The sequence below is a fragment of the Falco naumanni genome (assembly GCF_017639655.2).
Source record: "Falco naumanni isolate bFalNau1 chromosome 20 unlocalized genomic scaffold, bFalNau1.pat SUPER_20_unloc_1, whole genome shotgun sequence".
Lineage (NCBI taxonomy): Eukaryota > Metazoa > Chordata > Aves > Falconiformes > Falconidae > Falco > Falco naumanni.
The window spans coordinates 197,644-218,972 of record NW_024427345.1 but is presented as its reverse complement, the minus strand read 5'-3'; the positions used below and the strand labels follow the sequence as shown (position 1 = coordinate 218,972).

At 50.8% G+C, this 21,329-nt stretch overlaps 1 protein-coding gene across 2 annotated transcripts in view; it reads right to left on the bottom strand.

Annotated features, from left to right (window-relative positions):
- BCDIN3D (BCDIN3 domain containing RNA methyltransferase) overlaps positions 1–21,329 on the bottom strand; it is a 25,653-nt gene extending 4,324 nt beyond the window's left edge. The window contains exons 1-4 of one of the 2 annotated variants that reach the window (XR_005825827.1): positions 21,124–21,329; positions 17,890–19,052; positions 15,446–15,554; positions 14,751–14,891 (exon numbers count right to left, since the gene is read on the bottom strand). Coding sequence is in view for 1 of the 2 variants with exons in the window: in XM_040581074.1 (XP_040437008.1) it covers positions 18,438–19,052; positions 21,124–21,315 (807 nt within the window). In the remaining variant the exon portion in view is untranslated. Of the gene's footprint in view, positions 1–14,750; positions 14,892–15,445; positions 15,555–17,574; positions 19,053–21,123 lie in introns of those variants that run through there. The other variant, XM_040581074.1, reaches the window with a different exon arrangement.

Sequence of the window (21,329 nt, the reverse complement as noted above, 5' to 3'; positions counted from 1 at the left end):
CATCTAAGGGTAGCGCGTACCCGGGCAGCGCTCCCGGGGTGGGGAGCGCCCAAGTGTGAGCTCCAGGCTCCCTCTCCTGGGCAGGTGACTCCACTGCAAACGCCTCCAGAGGAAGCTCAGAGGCCTCCACAAGCCCTGGATCCCATAAGCTGCCACATCCCAAACAACCCCCTCCTCCCTTCCAGCACGCCCAGCCTCCCAGGGAGAAGGGAAACAGCTCCCACACAACAAGAGGACACCATGGTCAGGATCACTCCTTGGATGCTTCATGAGACTACGAAGGGAGTAAGGCACAAAGGTTCGCCCAAGCTAAAGCACGTTCCTCACCCACCAAGAACCCATGTCCTGGTGGAAACCATGCCTGTAACCCAGCCTGGCTGGCCCAGATTCATTTCACCGCGCACAGACGGAGATCTCGTTCCTTCATAGCCCACACACACTTTGAATCAGTCTGGGGATCTGCTTGAGGAAGGTGAATTAGTTCCCAACAGAGCTACCAAGAATGAGAAACACCTCCCTCAATCAGATCCCATCAGCCCAGGGAACAGACCTGTTACGTTCCCCTCCTTAGTGTCTGGCTTTTGTGAGCAACACCGAGAGCTCTGGCTGGGGAGCGTACTGCCAGCCCCACGCTGAAAAAGGCCAAGGACCCTTTCTGGCCTGCAGACACACACCCCTTTTTTGCCCCCTTTGGGCTAAATCCTGCAAGAAAACACTAAAAATAACTATATAGAGAGACAAACCATGTTTCCCTTTGGAAGCTCAGCTTTCAGCCCATCTGCTCCCCCTGAAATAGCCATCCAGCTGCATGTGGAAGGATTTCTGGTTCTTCTCCCACCTCTCCTTTCCCTCCGGATGCAGGGATGCTCTTTTGCGCAGACCCAGAGAGCACCCACCAGGCTCATACCAAAACAAGTCACAGAGCTGGTCTTGAAGCAGACAGCCCATCTTCTAGTCCCCCCTGGGGCGCTGAGCAGCCAGGCTCACAGAGACAAGGAAATTTAGACAGGGGAAATATGGCTCATGCTCTGTACCCAAGCTGGGGGCGGGGGGGGGGGAATACCTCCACATGTTCCATGTTGTAAAATGTGTAGGAAGAGAGATGGAAATGTGTTCCTGGGATGGAGAAAGGATGGCCTAGAGCGTTAAGAGACTTTCCACTACACCTAGTCCCACTGAGTGCAACTGCATTCTTCCAGAAACACCCTCAAGCTCACTCCACTTTCCAGCCCCGTTTAACCTGCCAGTCCCACCTCGCCCACAGCTGCTCCCCCTGGTTCTAGCTCAGGTCTGAAGTGAAGCCAAGAGACAGGGCACAAGACAGGAGGAGAAAGATGGATCCTCCCGGCTCATCCCCCAGGCCTGATACCTGGGACAGGCATTTCCAGGGACTGAAGCAGTTCACCCCAAGAAATCGGGCGCTGGGAAAAGGAACTCCCCTGGTCTTGGGCAAAGACAAGAGCTTTATTTCCTTTCCCTGTGTGGTCTTGGAGAAAACTGTGCCTCAGTTTCTCCTATTTGCCTGCAGCCTAAGATGGTATCACATTGAGGGGGGGTATAATTTAGTTTTCCTAACCAAATACTCCGGCCCAGGCCAGAGAGCAGGCAGTTCAGCAAGCAGGAAGGAGGCTCAACCAGGCAGGCAGTGATCTGTGCCGTCCCTACCGCCTCCCCGAGCTTGAAGAGATCTCCAGCCCCACCAAAGGGCACCCTTGCGGGCCCACCAGTCACTTCCCTGGCTCTTGGGGGACACAAAACCAGCCACACTCGCTGTGGGGAAACAGCCTTTTTGCAAGCCCCAGAAATCAGCCACGTGGGCTATAAAGCCAAGGCAGAAATTGTCTCCAGGGCACCTGGAGAAGGGAGGGGAGGACAGGGAAGGGCGGAGGAAAACATGCCCAACCCCATCAGCTCATCCACACCTCCCCACATGTCCCTCCTCGGTGCTGGCTTTTTTTGACCGTATAAGGCCCGATTTTTCTCCCCGTGGCCCATCTGGGGAGGAATGGGAACACCTGAGCCTTGCCCGCTCTGCCAGGCCCTGCCCTGCCCACAAGCCTGCCTCCTTGGCCAGGTGTGCCCAGCAGGGGAGGGGAGGCCACCTCCACCCACCCACCCCACACCTGGCACAGAGCAGGGGAGAAATCCTGCCTGAAGTCACCACGGGGGACAGCACCCCAGCCCAGGCTCTCCTCTCCCGCAGCGCTTCAGACTCCCCAGGGTGGGCAAGCTGAGCGCAGGTTTTCTGCTGCAAGGCTGGGTTGCCCCTTTCTTTCAACTATTTCCAGTTTTCCACCACCCCAGACATGTGAAACACCTCTTCTTCTGTCCTGCAGCCATCCCTGTTGCTTAGTTTTCATCTCCACCTGCGCCTGGCTGGCTCAGGGCAGCCCTGGGGTCTCTACCTCCCAGACAGTGCCTGGGAGACAGAAACCTGCTAAGGAAGCTTCACCTTTGAAATGTCCTCAGCCTGGCTTTGGTTCAGGGGAACTGGATCACAGGGGGACTCCATGCATCACCCTGTCGCAGCTGGGACTCCCAGCAGTACCAAAACCAGTGCGCAACAGGGCTGGCAGCCTTCTAGCCCAATGGCTCCTGGTACCACATCTCACTGCCCTCAGCCCAAGGTGAAAAGAGGAACGAAGGACAAGGTTGGCTCATCACTTGGTGGCCCCAGACTAGTAAAAAGAAAAACAAAAAGCCACACAAACCAAAAACAAAACAAACAAAAAAAGAGACCCCGAAGCTGCTACCAGCTAGGAAGGACATAGGAGAGACCCCGAGCTGCCAGCCCCCAGCCCCACAGGCCTGTCCCCAGGCCTCACCGCCTGCCTCTGCAATACATGTGCCAACTCTGCCATGACTCCGCATGCCAGCGCCCTGACCAAACGGGCCCAAGAATTTCAGAGAAACCAGCATTCCCTTGTTCTGCTGCCAAGATTCGGTACCCGCCTGCCAACAATCCTGGTTAGAGTGGGACAGATTCCAGGAGAGTTGTGTCAGCTCGCTGCCCTTGGGCTTACAGGGTGGGAGTGCCAACAGGTCCCACACCTCCGCCTCCGGGTGCGCCAGGGACTCGCACACGCAGCGCAGTGAGGCAGCAGCAGCTGCTGCTTCAACACACTCCCCACCCAGCCCAAATTCCTGCATATCCACGAGGCCGTCACAGGCCTGGAGGAAGCCTCACCTGAAACAAAATGGCAATGAGGTTGGCCATTTGATGTTTGCCCATATTTAATCTTGCACAGCCCTCCAGGAGGACAGAGCCCTGGTGTGGGGGCAAAAAGGGTGGGGAGCAGCGTGTGTGGGAGGGCAATGTTTCTTTCCCTGGAAGGCATGAGTCAAACCAATATTTCCCAGCACCTCCTGACCCGGCCTCCCCTCTACACACACGCCATTTATGCTACAGAGCCACATCACCCGGTGGCACGGGGAGTCTCTGGGACCCCAGGGCAAGAAGCAAAGGGGCACGGGGAAGAGCAGCAGCTCTGCCCACAGGTGGGGACACGAACACTGCCCGGCAGGAGGGGTGTGAGGTTGTGGCCCACGCTGACCTCCATATCGGGTCTCAGCAGAGACAGGGACATTCCTTTGCAGCGTGAAAAGTTCATCAGAGCTTGGAAAGGCCAGCCTGTCCAGAGCGCAGTTGGCATGCCAAGGATAGATGTGCATGAGCTGGTGTCCATTTTGCTGAGCAAACAAAGGAAATCAGAAAGAAGGTCAGGTCAAATTACTACCAGTGATCAGGACTGAGACTTTGCAGCCGAGAGCAGGGCCTGCCTGTGCCAGGTTTCACACGCTCCAAGCTCAGCACGGTGCAGAGACCATGTCCAACCTCACACCCATCATCTTTGCTCTGCACAGATGCCAGCTGTGCCCGAGACAGCTTTCAGCTGTGGAGCTTAACAGCACATCATGGCAGGGACTGCAGACCTTCACTGGTGGCTTAACCTTGCTAGCAGGCACTGCGAGCACAGAAGACCTGCTCCCTTAAGCCTCCGTAGACTTTTGCAACCAGAGCTTGCAAGTGGGCTTTAGAGTTTGTTGTCTACTTGAGAGGTCTGAAGTCTCAGCTACTGCATCCTCTCTGCTTAGCTTTAAGCATGGCTACTTAAACCACACAGCCCTCAACATCCTCACCAGCAACAACCAAGTGCTCGTGGCGCGTTTGAGGAAGCGGAAGAAGCCCAACACATGGCAAATGTCCACCCTCAGGAAAGGGAGATGGTTCAGGCCCAGACCACCCAGCTGTGCCCCCTCCCAGCCCAACAGATCCCTCCAGTGCACAAATACGCCAGGCAGCCTCCAAACCCGATGCAGCACATCAAGTCGAGACCCATGGAGGGGCCTGGGTGAGCTGAGGCAGTGCCCAGTGTGTAGGGCAGGGCAACAGAAAATATTTGAGATTGCAGGTTGGACGAGGTGAGTCACACAGGAGGATGGGCAGTCCAGCTGCTGGAGCTGCCGGCTCAACTCTCCACCCCTACCAGCGTAGTACTCCGGGAAGCTGCTAACCGTGGGAACTGGGATATCGCAGCAGGCCAAGCGAGTACAAAAACATGGCTGTTGCTGAGAGGAGATTAAAACTGTCCATCTCTGCAAAGAAATGACTTAGCGAGAGGAGCAAAACTCCAGAGCTCAGCAGGTATCGGTGCTCGAGATTGGCTGCTCAGCCTGGCAGGATCCCCGTGGCAATCGGCCAGGTATTCATAACATAATGGGAACAGTGCTCACCCATTCCTGCTGGGGCCTGCGCGTGTTTGCAAGATTTTGTAGACACACCCTTCAATTCAAGGCTTTGGAAAAAAAAAGCTCAGCACCTGGGGAGGAGGGGGAGAAAGAAGAGAAGGAACCACTTCAGAGCTGAGGAATCCCAGCTGTGACTCAGTGCGGGGCAGGCACGGGGGCCTCTGACGCAGGAAGCGCGCGGGGCTGGGAACGCTGGGGAGAGGGTCAGGGCAGGCTGTCTGTAGCCCTGCAAGGGGCCCCTCCGCTAGAGTCACCCAGCATCCAGCCTCCTCATGCAAAGCGGGGCTGGTGCCATCACAGACCAACTTCTGCTCGTGGAAATGGGCCTGGCTATTTTTTAGCATTAGCAAACCTGGCCTGCACACCTCCCTGCTCCCTAACATCCACGTGCCCAGCTTTACCCACCTCTGTGGCACTGAGATCAGCTCCAAGAGTCCCAACATCTCCTTTGTCTCCGACATTTCTCAGGCTGGTGACATCCTGGTGCAACACCAAGATCTTGCCTGGCTGACAGTCTCTGCCACCCTACAAACACGGGCCCTTTTGAGCTGCCCCACCAACACATGCACAGAGGAAAAAGTTCACGCTCTAAAAACGGAATATAAAACATCTGGAGCTTGGTTTCCAACTCTTCCACAGACTTCTTATGTAGCCAAAGTAATTGTGTCAGCTCCTTTGCACAGGGTAAGTACAGCAGGACTGGAAGATACCACTACCAACAGAAGAATGCTGATTTGGAGCCTTTTGTTCAGTTTGCAGGGTTAGAAATACAAAACAAGGCATGAGATAACACCAATTCAGATCCATAGCTGCAGATCCACTCTAGATTTACACATGCCTGTCCCGCTGCCCTCAGCAAGGTGTAAATCCAGCATTCCCTCAGCATTTCACTGGATAGAAGCCTGTGTAACTTCACTGAAGTCAGTGATGCTGCACCAGTTTATCCCCCCCAGTGCCAGCTCCCCCAGAGGGTGACACTGCCTCAAGTCCCAGCTCCTGAAATCAGGGCAACATGGAAGAAGAGTTGCTCTCCTAGTGCAGAGCAAAGCTCTAGCCTACCAATAGGAAACACTCAAAACCCGAGACCCCAAAAGATTTACAAACTAGACAAGAGGGAACAACTCCAAATGCCTTTATCTTTTAAAGCAGCAGACCACAAGGCACAAAAAAATTAATATATCCTGAAGTTTATTTCGCCTTGGATTTGCCCAGGGGGAACCAGAAACTTAGCAGCATGCAACGTTTACCCCTCTTAAGAGCCAGACCCGAGCTAGCATCAGACAAGCCATTTGGTCCCGCAAACAGATTACTGTTCAGCCTCCACGTCTGGGCTGGAGAAAGCCCAGTTTGGAGCACACCAAGGTGGTGCGGAGTCTCTGCATGGAACAGAAAGGCTCCATCCATACATGTCCTGCTGGCAGCTTCCCGGACAGCCAGCTCATACTCATGGCAACAAACACCTATGGGACATGTTCTGACCTGAACGCTGAATTCAGTTCTCCCTGGAGGATTCGCCCACGTACGTATCTGGAGGGTGCTCTGCAGATTATACAACACATGTTATCTAGGGCAACAACGGCAAGGGGATCCAGAGAAAAGCCCCTGACCTTGCAAGGGCCTGGGAGATCCTAGTTGGACCAAGGTTAAGGATTCAGCGGTTGGCGGGACTGAATTTCAATACAAAATGCCTGACTGTAGCCCAGAAACATGAACTTCTGCCTTGCTGGAAGCTTGTCAGCCCTTGGTGAGACCTTAGGTAGAGTAAGAAGCAACTCAGGGTCACATCTTTGATTTTATAAACAGCCCTTGACTGCAGCAACGATCCAGCCCTCTGCACTGGTTAAAAGACCCGGCTCACAACTGGAAATTGCCTCTTGGCCTCACTTCCTATTCACCACTTGGTTCTGGGAAGGGTCAGCATTTCAGTCTCTCCTCCTCAAAGCCGGCTCATCCCTTCCAATGGTATTGCCACCCCAACCAGGAAAGAGCCCCAGTTCTTCACTCAAGCAAAGAAAACAACCCACAGCAGCCTGGCTGTGCTTGTCCATCCAGGTCTTCCAGCTGCACAAGGAAGAGGCAGCATCAGCATAGACAGACTTATGTTCCTTCTGAGGACTTACGTTCCTTCTGAGCCTCCTAAAATCCTGCTATCATCACAGCTCTGATCCCAAGATAAACCCTAGGTTTGTACCCGAAGCAGATACTTGACAGCGCTAAGATGACAGGGCTGTTGGGACCAGTTTCAACAGCATTGAGGATGCTGCTGTCCACAGGCAGCAGAGCTGGCAAATTTAAGATCAACTTCAGCCTGACTTCAAGGCCGTGCCATCACCTTGTTCCTGATTTATGCCGCTAATCACAAATATTGGCATCTGCCCCTCTTCTGCCACCTTAAACCTAAGTGGAATAAGCAAAACTTCAGCAGTACAGTGGGACTAGAGTCCCTGTGGATTTTATGGGACCTGGACTAGGCCCCTTAGAGTTACTTTTGTGCCAATTTCTCCACAATTTATTGAGAAGTTTGAGCTTTTTCAAACCATCCCAGCCATGCAAGGAATGGGGTGGGGATGTTTTGACATGGAGTCTTGGATCACTTACAGATCCCACCCAGCTCCCTCTGTGCTCACCTTTTAATGCTCTCTACGTGCTCTTGTTTCTCAACAACATCAAGCAAGGAGCAATTCAGATAGCGTAATTTAAGAGAAAACAGACTGCAGGGAGCAAACACTGCACAGACCAGCGTGAATATGCACGGAATGCTGCTCAGGAAAGACATGGGCAGCTGCTAAAGAAACATTGATTTCCACTACAGGCTGAAGGGTTTAAAAAAAAAAAAAAAAAAGAACCTACCAATTGCTGGTTGGAAGGGAGAGAGGACTTAAAGCCCATAGGGGTCTTCTCTCTTTCAGGCCTCTGGAGTTTAAGAGAAAGTAGACTGCAAGGAGGAGACGCTGCACAGACTAGAGTGAATACGCACGGCTGTTAGGCCCAGGCACAACCTGCATGTGGATGCAGCATCCGAGGCTAAACCTCCACCTGTTCCCTGTGTGCACAAACACATCTACGTGTGTGGGAGCATCTCTGCTTGTCTGTATGGGCTGTGAAGCTCAACTCTAAGTAATGCCACCACTTAACCAGGATTCTGAGAGAGGCTCGGCCTGGCAACAAGAAAAGGGGAATGCTTGGGGCAGGTCCTGGCTGCTGGTCAGAGATGGAGGGGCTGCAAGGCCCCTAATTAGCCTGGAGTGAATTTCCTTCAGCAGCACCAAATACCCTTTGCACCACCAGCTGCTAAGGTGGTGCAAAAAACCTCACAAAAAAAAACCCTAACAGATACAGAATTGTGCTGCCTAACCAGATGAATTTAGCATTAGATTCCTGACAGGTTAAGCTAATCCTGTGAACATCACTAACATTATTAAAGCAGATCCTCATCTCAGTGCAGTAGCACAGCCCTAATTCACATTACCCCCCTTATTTAATTTGCTTCACATTTGCTGCAGGTGAGGTTGGAGCCAAGGCTGACAACACTCCCTTATCCTTCAGTTAAATTCTACCCTGTTAAGAAAAAAAATTCAAATTCTTCCTACATTTTCACAACAAACAGCTGCTTCTCACAAAGCAGAACAGACACAACTAATGAATGCGTACATGACTGCCCCTGTTCTGAGTGTTTATCACCTAAGAAGCCTTGCAGAATCACATTTGTTTAGTCTGCAGTGAGATCCAAATCCAGTTTCAGACATGGATCTGCATTTCACAACTGGCTTTTGTTCCTCTATCACACTATTCCAACCTTTCCACCTGAATCCAAAAACCTGCCAAATTCAGTGGGTCTTCAGATCCGGTGCTCACCTGTTGAGCCACGAACCTTGCACTGATACAGCCCCTGATGAAGACACCTGAAGCAGCCCTACGAAGCAGAGCTGCTTTCAGTCTTCACCGGTAAGAGCTTTCCAGAATTCACAGAAGTGTATTAAGAGTTAGTAACAGTGCCCAACTGCACTCCACGAACCATGCCAGGGCAGGGCAGAAAGGCCAGGAATGACTTTGGTACTCCTAAAAGGGCAACAACAGATTTCACTTTGTATGCTGGAGTAGAAGTAGCCTCCTGGCACACACCTGGGTACCCCGGTCCATGCAAATACTGCTCTGAAGGTAGGAGAGTGATGGGGGCAGGCGGATGGCCCTTGGGCTGGGGAACCTCAGGAGACGCAGCCAGCTCAGGCTTCTTTTTCCACCTCGCTGGGAAAGGAGAATTCAGAGCCCGGGCCGCCCAGCCCCAGAGGGCTTTGTCAGCATTGTTTGCAGCAGGGAGCAGGCTGTCAGCCCCGCCTGGCGCTTCCCTTTGTGCATTTGCTGAGCTCTGATCTTACTGCGTCCATTGCCGTGGGGAGGGAACTGCTTGCAACCAGGGCAGACGGCTCCAACCTACTTTCACTGGGTTTTGCACAGAAGGCAAATCTTGCAGGTTTCAAAGTTTCTACATCAGCAAATTGTCTGACAAGTGCCTTACCTGACGTATTGTCAAAGAAATGCCAATGTAAGGGAAGCGCGGCGGGGATGTTCTCTCATACGTGGAGGTGCCCAGCTTCTGTATTACACTCAGGAATAGCTCATCTACCGCCCCTTTCCTTTCCCTCAGCCCCTCAGGCCTAGCCCAACCTGCTCTTTGCCATCTTCACTGCCCCCCAGATCCTGTTTTGCCATCGTGCAACCACAGCGCAGGTGCCCCTGCCTCACAGCAGGTGCCCATGCAAAGCAGTTCCTGTGATGGGGGGAGAATGGGCCGTTCTCCCGTCTTACCACACAACCAAGTTTGTATTTCTGCTACATGATATCCATAAACAAACCACAGAGAGGAATCAGGGTGAGCCACCCTCCATGACCTCCCTCTAAGGGATCTGAAGGCCCCTTTGTGCTTCTCTGCTCTTTAAAAAGAGTCAAAGTCGTTAAGATTACCCCTTAAGACAATACTACACAAGGTGCTGCAATAGCAACTGAGGGACACTGTGAGCCCACCTGCCCCAGGCTCCAGAATTGGAGCAGGGAGTTTAAAGGAACCAGGTTCTGCATCAGCCAGTTGTTCCCTGTAGAAGTACGCGGATGACTGTCACAGTTGTCATCAGTGGAACATCAGGCCCTCTGGAAACCTCCAGGTATCTTGGTATGTGCCTTCTCTCCTCCCTGTCTCTGTGTACACACCTGCACATACACGACATTATCAGGTTTACTAGTGGCTTTATGAGCATTTACACACTCAATAAACATTCTTCTGCCTTGCAGATGTGCTAGCTGTTTGTAAATCCTTAATACTCTTCCTTTTGAGCCTGGAAGGGAACCAGGCCACCTCTACCAATACCATTCACTGTGGTTTATGGCTTGCAACTCCTTAAAAAGACTTTCCTCCCTCTCCCCTAAATCTCTACCCTTCTGAGTCATGCTCTGCACAATGCCTGAAGTCAGCACTTCACACAAACCAGCTGAAGCTGGTCTCGGAAAAAATGCAGACACACACACAGAGAGCAGGGAACAGCTACCAGCCGGGACCTGCAGCCTTGGCAAAGAGCAGAGCAAATTTGCTGGTGACAGCACCAGCTAGAAACGCAGATCAAGAGAGAACTTGGAGAAGCAGAGCAGCTCTCTGCTCTCCACCTCCCCCAAAGGCAAAGATCAGTGTTTGGGACACTAACTAGTCACCTGGGAAACTTGCACTGGGGGAGAGAAAGGCCTAGCACAGGCCTGTTTTTATCTTTGCATTACTCTATTCTTCAACCTACAGCCTAGGTAAATGCACCCTTCGGCCTTGGGAATGTCCCCCAAATCCATTTGCACTGATGTTATTCAAGGCCAGATGAGATTCCTACTTTCAGCATCAATAGAACAATCCTCAGGAGAAAACTGCTCACAAATACAAAGGCCAGGAGGTACCCCAGGAATACCTAATTTGATTCCCAAGTCTTATCCACAGTTACTCTCCTTCTCTTCCCTCCTCCTCTCCAAAGCAGCTACGAGGCTCACCACTCCCGTGAGGTCCCTGTTCCCTTTCACTGAGCCGTAGCCTCTCAGACAGTATCTTTTCCACTCAAGGATGAATACTCCATTACGCATTCCCATGCTCTCAGGGCCAACACCTCTGCTCTCTCGGGGCTCTTCCATGAAGGCAATGCTTGCCCTGAGCATTCTACCAAATGTCACGGAAGAAGCCACACCATTTTGAGAAGTCCCACAGGCTGGTTGAGGCAAGGTAGACAAGGTGCTTTCACAGGTCACTGCGGCTGCCCTGATCCAAGGACAAAGTTGTCCACTGAGGTGATCTGCAGTGGGCTCAGAAACAAGCCAGGGCAAACCAAAAGCAGTTCTGTTTTCCAGTATTCTAGTCCTGAGTAGCTGTGGGTATTTTGAGGAAAAGACTAAGCAACACCTGTTTAAGTAATGGTTAAGATGCGGAGTTAAAACTCAACCTGAGTCAGTAAGGAATGCACTGCAGGTCCTGCTCTAGGGGCTGGAGGACAGTAAATAATTCAGCATCTGCCCTACTTAGCCACCCTGGACAACCAGAGTCAGTGCTGGTCAGGCTAGGAATGTCCAGACAGGGAATGCAGCGATTACACGAGTAAATCAGTCCCAGGAGATCCAAGAGCCCTGGATAACAGCCACCACACACATCCTGAAAAGCCCTCACAACTTTCAAATACAGCCCTGCCAATTCACTTGCCTCCATGCACTGGCAGCAGCGAGGTCTAGTCCCTGACGTAGTGCAACAGCAGCCCCGCAGAGGAGCCCTCCTGCCCTGGTACCATGGAGGCACCGCAGCTGCAGAAGGGGATTGATGTCCTCTCAGGAGGGACTGACACCGGAGCCCACATGGAGCTCATCCAGCTCCCCTGCACCCTTTTATGCTCGTGCTGTGTCACCTGCTCTGATGGGACATGGAGATGCTGGTTGTATTAGAAGGGTATGTTAAAACCTTCGCCGTCGTGTATGCTTTCTTCACAAAGGGTAAGAGAATTCTTCCCCAACATGCAACCAAGGATCACTTCCTCACACTAGCCACTTCACAGAGGAGCTTTTCCCACCACCATCTCACATGCTTGAAACTGTGATCTTCTAGGAGGTAATTGAGATTAAAGGGACGTGGAGAAAGAGATGAGCAGTCTCAAGGACCAGCCAGGAGAGGAGCCGCCCTGCTTACTCCCTTTTGATCTCCACAGAGAACACCACGGAGCTGCCCTTCTCTTTTGATGTGTCACCCTGCAGCTTGTTCTCTGGCAGGAGGGCAGGCCTGTTGCAGCATGACTGCTCCTGGATTTCAGCTGCTGGGGTAACAGTTGCATTTCAGCAGCTTCTGTGTGTTTCACAGACTTCAGAGTCTCTGGGTTGACCCCAGGGGTGAAGGGGAACTGGGAAGGCCACAGAGGGACACCACCCTCAGACTCTGCTCTAGCTAAACCACTGTCACTCACATGGAAGATGCATAAATGGCTAATGTGACAATAAAACAGCATTATTTACTACGGAATCGTGAAGCACTCCACACATGGAAACAGAGCGGAGGATCTCAGTGCCATGTCTAATCCTTGGCCCACCAGATACTGCTTAGATTAAGGGGGGTTTAATCATTTACAGAGGCGCTTACTGGAAGTGCATTCTGCTATGGAAACATGAGTAAGATCCCTCCTTACCTTCCTTGCTTCACAGCAAGTTCCCCACACTACAGCAAAGGAGTTTAGAAAGCTCCACTACTCTGAGAACATTATCCCACTGACTAAAACCTTCTGCTCAGAGTCAAGCCGCCCTGTGAAGGATCCAAGGACGGAGCGGTTTTGTTAAAAGTCAGGATAAAAATCCAGACAGCTGATAATAAGCATTTTGTAAGCCTGATCTACAGCTGATTGAACTCTGACTGTCTGGTGATAACAGATCAGGCCTGTATAGCATTTCATACTCACTCAAGAGCTTATCGCACCAGATGTCAGGTTATGCTTCCCAGTGAAACAGAGCACAAGATCAGAGGTCCAAAGAAAGGAGCAGCTCAGCCAAGCTCTGCAGCCAGCTACTGACAAACCTAAGAAAGGAACCCGTACTTCCCAACCTAAAACGAAGGTCCTTTAGACCTGAGCCCCTCCAGTTCTTGCCAGAGCATTATAAGCATATCCTGACCCCAGATGACGACCCCAAGCTTTCTTCTTCAAACTCAAGACCCCTCTGGAGTCTAAACCTAGTGGGTAACCAGCTCTAAGGCAACAAGGACACTCCCACATAATAAAGTCCAAGAAACTGAAGCTTGAGCTGATAAAAGAATTGGTGGCAAGGCTCCTGCCCGTAATGCTCCAAGGGACTTTTGTGCAAAGGCCTGTGGGAAAGCAAACCTCCTGCCCATGTTAACACAAGCAAATCTAACGAGAGAACTGTGGTGCCTGCAATGAAACACTGAAGACTAAAGAAGGATCCCAATGGCAGGAAAAACTTCCCACACACCACTTGTCGATCACCTCTCCACTAGGCCCACAGAGACTGCATCGAAGCTTTGGAGACTCAGAGCATTCTCATCCAGGCACCAAACTGAAGTGTACACAGCCGAGCTGCATCCATTTCCATAACCAAGAGGGCACAAAGAAGCCAACAATTAATCTTTTTGATCCCCTCTGACCTCCCCAGCACTCCTCATTTGCAACAAGGCCAAACAGGACCAGCCTTCAGCACATCCAGAGCGAACCTCAGACTCACACCTTGGATTTGCGGTTGCTTTTCCCACCAAGCCCCCCAACTCTGCCAAAAGGGCTCTGTTTCCTCATACTGCCACCTCCTCTTGCAAAGTTTTGATTTGTTAGGTAACAGGCTTACACCTGGTAGAGAAAAGATATCATATGTGTTTGGTTTGTGGCTGTTCTTTTCTCAGGCTTCCACACTGCCAGAAACAGATGCCTCTATTTCCATGGGCTGACACCTCTCACTTTTGTCCTTTAACTCACGGGCAGCAAAGTGCCACAAAGAACATGAATGAACTTGCCCTCAGCTGAGCAAAGGAAATCCGAAAATCTGCAGATTCTGCCGTCCAAGCCTGTGGTGACAAGTTGCTGGGTTTCCAGCTAGAGGAAGCTGCTTGTAGGAGCAGACAAGTTGCTGCCCACTTTGAGTTCCTAAACTCGATTCCTCCACTCTTGGGCTGGTCACACATTCTGGGGAAAGTTGAATTAAACAGTTTTTAAACCATGACACCATTTAGAAATGCTGATGAACAGCACCTGCATGTCTGTCAATACATATATGCGTAAGGGAAGCAGACAGCAGTGAGATAGGTGCCTAGAACAGTCATTTGTTCTGGCAGCTGTCAATGTTAAACTGATAAAATTGCTGCTGTTGCACCATACTTACAGACTAAACTAAACCCCACTGAGTGCAAACCTTGTATTCATCCAGCACAAGAATCCAGGAAACAAACCGTCTTCTTGGCATAAGCATGAGTTAAAGTTAAGAAAAATAAAAAATAATAAAAAAAGAAACTCTCATTGACTCCGTCTAAATCTTACTTCCTGCAAAGGCTGAAGGCAACTGCAGAATCATCCAGAAACCGGAACCTCCAAGTTCTCAGCCTCAACTTTGACATTAGCTTATGTGTGACTAGATGCTTCACCTCTTTTGCCTAGATTTTTCCATCCAAGGAAGGGGGATAGTTACCTGTGACTTGCTACACAGCAGTGGTGTGAGACTTAATTAGTACACTTTGAAGGTATGGTACCTAATAAGTATCTGAAGTGGCTGCAGTGATTATTATGGACAATGGCACAGCTCACAGCTTACGATACAGCTCAGCTCATCAGTACTTTTCATTCTCAAAACTGCTGTGCAAACAGACAATCAATATTCTACATCAGAAATCTCCACAGCGGTGTGTGGTTATCAAGCTCATTTTGTGGATGGAAAAACTGAGGCAAGGTCTGATGGGGCCCAGCAACAATCACAAACCACAGAGCACGGGAACTTCACAAGGTACTCACGGGAACGCCTTGCTTGCTGCCGGGATGGAACAGGGCAGCAGCCCGACAGTGCCATCGTAGTGCCCCGCAGTGTTCTGGGTCTCTTTGGAAATGCTCAGGAAATGCTTTGTGCTCTCTGCAGGTGTTGAATTTAGCAGGCTCCTGTAAGAATAGGAAAGAGCAAGCAGGATCTCTTAACTAACCCCACAACGCAGATGCACATACACACACAAATAACATGGCACATGGTGAGCGAGCCAGGACAGCTACAGGACCTACATCAGCACAGCCTGATGCCATACGCTCCCAGCTGAGCAGTGCGAGCACAGCCCTCCCTCTCTGTACTCAGGGAAGCTGCATCTCCCTTGATTTAGCAGCAGCAACCACCATCAGGTTGGCCCCATCCTTGGATCACGGAGATGAGCAAGCAGTACTTCCAGCACAGAGGCCTCTGCACCGTCCCCTAACGCGGGTACCCCAAACTCTACAAGGGTCACCACCCCCAGAACTCACACAAGGGGCATCTGTTTCACCAGCTGAACGACAAACAATCAACCAACTTCGCCAAGTGCTCTCAGCAACAGAGACAAAGCATTGGTTTCCACCCTCATCTTTTATTTCATTCTGTCCTGCCTTCAGGAGACCTGGGAACATGTTTTAACCACATTGCAAAATGCAAGAGAGTATATAAAAAAAGAAATTCTCCTGAGCCTTACATAAGCACTGCAGTTGAGATCCATAGGCTCTCTTCTATTGCTGTGTCACAAAGCTGGGTTCCCACCTGTCTCATCACCCGACAGCTTCCTGGAGAGCAGAAGGAGCAAGCTGAAAAGAAAAGGAAAGAGGTGTTTGGGGTTTTTTTCCTCCTGTCTGCTAAAGGACTGGCTCCATTTTGAGCCCTATAGTATACCGAGAACTGCAGAGAGATTTATATTGCTGTTATTTTAAGCTGCATTTGTGGCAATATCCAAAGGACAAGAAACAAAGTGCGCTGCTGCACCAAATCCAAACAAAGCTAGTTTTGGAGCCATTTCTGAGACAGTGGGACATTGATATGAGCGATTTAGTAGTACAGACTTGAGAGACAGATAAAACGTCATCATACTGTTACATACACACTGGGCTGGCTTGCAGGTCTGTACATGGCCAGCATATAAAGGCTGGGAAAAAAAGCAAAACAAAACAAACCAACCCACAACCTATCAACAAGCAGCAGCCCAGAAGAATCCCCCAGGCAGCAGATACTGATTATCACCCAGTGTATAAGGAACATAAAATAGGGTCTGTTTGTAGGGGAAGGTCATTCTAGATGGGTACAGGACAAGTCTCCTGTCTGTAACTTAGGGTTGTCTCCCTTCCTAGCAACCCTTCATAAATTTTTTCACAGGCAGGTGTGTAAATCCCCAGGGGAAAATGAAAGCGAGAAACCCTACTCACCCCTTTAAAGTTGAGCACTGAACAGATAAGTCCAGGTCTATTTTATAAATATCTCAAAGTTCAAAGAAAACAGCAACTAATATTGACACAACCCAACAGAAACATCCCAAGGGGCAAGGCTGTAGGTTGCATGATACTCCAGTGCCACCAGCTGCACAAGGAAGGACAGCACAAGGAAGGGGAGGCTGAGCTGCCCAGCAGCACTGGGTGAGCCAACACCCCGCCCCTCAGTGGCGCTTACCCATAGATTGTAATGAATGTCAGATGAGGTGCTTAATTACCAAAGTGATACATTTTATAAGCTGCAAGAAAGATCAGGCACTTGAGCAAACCCTCAGGAAAATACATGACAAATTGGCTCTCCCTTCACTCCCAGAGGGATAGTGAAATCAGCCCCAACTTAAAATTGTCTTCAAGAAAATTAACAGCTGCCACCACCACCAGGGAAGGCCCATTTGTCAGCAGCTGAGAAGGCAGAGGAGCTCTCGGGACTCCTGCTAGGAGTCCTAAACATTTTCTGCATAGCACAACACTGCTGAAGGCGCATTTATGTGAAGACCCTCAAAGCCCTTCTGCGACCTCGTCTCTTTAAACACACATAGACTTTTTCCTCAAGCCTATCCATGGATCCCAGCAGCTTTTCATCCACAAGGCTGTGGCCAGCCAGCCAGAACATGGCACACGCTTCACTCTCAGAGCTCACTGTGGAGGAAATCAAAGCTTTCCTTTCCCCTCCACTATCACTGCATGAGTAAATAACAAGAAAGTCCCAGTAAGGACAAAGTAAAACACAACCCAAGTTCCTCTCCACCCCTGCACAGAGGCTCACCTCGACATGAGAGCTGCTAGGCAAGAGTACCTCCTGGAGGAGAATTCCTCCTCTCCACTCTCTCTGGTAGCAAGCTCTCATGACACAACACTTAGGGCGCATACCTGGGCTTCCCTCTCACCTCACAGTGAGGAACCTAGAAATTTGTAAGAGTCATCAGTTACCTACTTCTATGTGTCACAGTCTGCTCAAGAGAGGTTTTTAATCTGTTTAGACAACACTGTAGAAGTGCAACTCCTACTTCCTATCAGAGCCAACAAAACCACGATGTATGAACTAAAGCTAGTAGGGATATTAAACCAAGAAAAATGAAGTTAAAATATAGCATTTTGCTCATCTTCTTTCCTCTTAGATTTTACTGACAAAAAAAACCCCACCAAAACCAAACAAGCAAAACCTAACCAAAACCACAACCCTGTGAAAGCTGTAATACTTTAACCTTAGCCAAACACAACTTCAAGCTTACCAAAGTCTCATTTGAGTCTGTAAGCCTGACAAAACCATAAACTCAGTTAGCTGGGATGGCTTAGGTGTTAAAAACAATGCAAACAAAAAGAAAAATTAAAAAACCAAACACTATTTACAATAAAATTAAGTTACTTTTATTTCAAGGATATTATTACAAAAATCACTCGCTCCGTTACACACTTAAACAAGTAAGTGCCCTACCATATAAACCCCTCACTCCACAGAAATCACACCATTCTCAGCCTCCCAGGCACACTCCAGGCAAGCCTCATCGACAAAGGTGCCCTGATCACAGCCCGACCAGTATCATCGGACCACAGACTGGTTTGGGTGGGAAGGGACCTTTACAGCTCATCCAGTCCAACCCCCCTGCCCTGCGCAAGGACAGCCTCACCTAGGATGAGGTTGCTCAGAGCCCCGTCCCACCTGAACTCTGACGTTTCCAGGGATGGGGAATCCACCACCGCTCTGGGCAAGCTGTCGACCAGACACCCTCTGCCAACGATCCAACGCACTTGTTCATCGCTGGTAAACCAGGTTATATGTTTTCCAAGAGTATTTTATACAGAAGACGTGACAAGCAGCAGAACAAACAGTGCACTGCAAGGGTCCACAGAAATTTGAAAAGCTCCTTTCCTTGAAAAGCTCCATGGACAAAAAAGGCATGTTCTTTCTTCTTCCAGGGAATGTTCTTGGTACGTATACAATGCACACATGTAGCAACTTTGATTTCAAAAGCACTTTCTAGGAACGGCAATCTCAGAACTCACAAGGTAGGTTAAAAATGCCACCGCATTTTGCAGATGCAAAGAAAAAAAGTCATTAAAAAAAAAATCACGCAGATATTTGCCTCCAGCTCCCTTGGAGGTCAATGTCTGGTCCCAACAGGGATTTAGGAATTCCTTGATCTGACTCTGTAAGCAGCAAGCACCTCATTGCCTACGAATTCATGAATGTGAAAGACTGTTTATCAGTTACTGCTCCTGTTCTGAAGGCCCCCTGCCCTCACAATTTGAGCCATTTGATTTAAAAAGCAAGAGGCTTCTGTCCCAGCTGGTGCTCCCAAAGCAACACACCAGCTCCATGGCGCAGTCCTTCGTTAAGATCTGGGTTATCCTCTCCGCCATATCCCCGTTGATAGCAAGAGATCGGAAGTGATCAAAGTCATTTCTGCCCAGCTTCCGCAGGCGGCGTGCAGCTGCCCTGTAGCACTTCCAGGGCTGAGGTTCAATCAGCAGGTACGTGCACAGAGAGGAGAGGAACGACAGGAACTCCATCAGGCCGCTATCCCCATGATTCAGGTGGATCCACATGGTCACAGACATGCAAAATACAATGTCAAAGGTGGAGCGGCCAAAACGGCTCAGGTAGGAGCTCAGGAATGGCTCCCTGGCACTGGAGTCCATGATGTCCAGGTTGGCAAAGGATATGGAGGCAGGAAAGGGGCTGCACTGCCGAGCCCTCTCAATCAACACCGGATCGATGTCACAGCACAGAAGGTTCAGATCTGTTCCAGCTGCAGGCTGCTCCAGGCTGCCTTTGCTCTCCTGAAGGCCGAGGAAATGCCTGTATAGAGCCACACTTAGCTCCTGCAGAAAGCAAAACAACAGGGGTTCATGGGGCCTACGCTGCTTCAGTAACACATACCAAGCACACAGGAACCAACTCTCAGCAGCAAGGCACAAGTGCCACCTCAAGAGCTTTCTCTCGAAGTTCAGAGCAATAAGCGCACCAACGATCTTCCTTTCTGTAGCAAAAAGCATCACGGTATTCCTGACTACTGAAAAGTCAACCAGATACTGGAACTAAAACTGTATCAGCCCACACTTGGGGTTTTGCTCCAAAAACTACAGGAAAGATGAGTTTTAGTCCAGGAATCTTGCTGGATATCCCCATCCAACGTGGGGGTGAAGGCTTCACTGACTTCCCTAAGCAAGCCTCTGAGTTCCCCCGTGGCACCAAGAGCTATATATCTTGCCTGAATTGGAGTAAAAATTTCTTCTGCCACTGCTGAAGTAGAAGACACTCCCTGACCATCAGATTGCTGCTTAATAGTTAACACGAGAGCTTTCCTTTGAATTTCCTTTCACAGAGTGTGCCACTAAGTGTTAAGCTTATTAATATTTTACGGAATGAGCTCCGATGAGACGCCCGAGTGACACCGGCCGAGCTCGCCGCCCACACAAGCGGGCAGAGGGTGTCCTCTAGTGGCAAAAGCCTCTGCAGCTCAGAAGAACCGTACTGAGACCATTTTCACCTGACCTGTTCCACAAGTTCACCTGAAATAGGATCTAGAATTGTCCTTTAGATAATGCCTTAGGCAGACTTTCAAACCACCTGGCAGGGGGCTGGGGGAAGAGAAGCCATGGAAACCGCGGTACTATTTTTTCCCCTGCCAGAATGCAACCTCATTCTGAACGAGTAATTGTTTCTAATACACTGATAAAGCCTCCATCTGAAAAAAAAAATATCTTAAAACATTATTAAACACTGCATCAAAGATGCACAAATACTTCTGAGTTACAAGACAGCAAAGCTACACGCTAAGAAAAAGTCGCGAGAAAAAAGCTGAACTAGGTAAAGAGAATGAACTTTCAAAATGGGCAATTCTACGCGATTCACCAGCTCTGTCACAAGATCCTCAGGAGCACGTGACCACGATTTTAGTTTCAGTTTCTGTCTCATGGATAAATGATGTGATACTACACAATACACAACCGATGACAGTTTCTTGCCTCAGGTTTGTCCAGTTCCCTTGCTCTTAGGGGTCCTATACCAACTCTCTGGTGCTCAGGACACACAGCACCCACTGACAATCTCCTGAGCCCCACCAGTCTCATGCTGCACACAAGTCCTGCTTTCCCACTGTGCCTTTTACGCAGGCTCAACCCCATCCCAGGCTGCTAATCCTGCCCCGCTGTTCTGGGCTGCTCCATTCCTCCCCAACCCCACAGGTCATTGCTCCCCAGAGCCTTCCCCACCCAGTCTTCTCAGTCCTGCCCCATTCTTTCCCAAATCCCAAGGGAGTGCCTCCCTCAGCCCTCCCAGACTTCCCTCCAATGCCCCAACCTCCCCACTCTGCCCCAGTGCCCCCAACACCCCACCCCAGTGCCTCCCCATCTTTCCAATCTGTCTCCCAACACCCTAAGCTCCTGCCTGGCCCAGTCTCCTCCACCTGTCTCACCACCTTGGGTCAGTGCCTTTTCCAGTCTTTCCAGTTTGCCTCACTGCCCCTCTCCCAGGCCCTCATCCCCACCCCCCCCCCATCTTCTCAGTCTGCCCCCACCACCAGTGCCTCATCCCTAATCTTTTCCATATGCTGGACCATCCCCCAAAACCCAAGACAAGTGCCTCCCCAGTTTGCCCCACCACCCCCCAATTCCGCAGACCAGTGCCTCCCTCCCGTCTCTCCCAAAGCCCCCCCAAACTCCAGCTCAACACCTCCCCTCAGGCCTTCCCACAGGCCCCAAACCTCCAGACCAGCACGTCCACTCAATCTTTCGTGCAGGCCCCCAGTCTCCAGAGCAGAGTCTCCCCGCGAGCCTTTCCAGTCTTCCCCACAGCCCAGACCTCCAGCCCAGCGCTCCCCCTCCCGCAGGGACCCCCAGGCCTGCCGCCCCGCGGCCTACCCCTCCCGCTCCCGCCGAGGCGCCCTTTTACCCCCGAGTTGCACCCCACGTCGAGCCCCAGCACCGGGCGGGCCGCCGCGGGGAACAGGCTCCGCAGGAGCCCGCCAGGCAGGAGGCGGACTCGCCCCTCGGGCGGGTGGAAGCGGGAGTAATTCGGGAAGTTGCCGTAGGGAGCAGCGCCAGGCTCCGAGGCGGGAGATCCTTCGCTCATGGGCGCCGCCATTTTATCCTCATCCC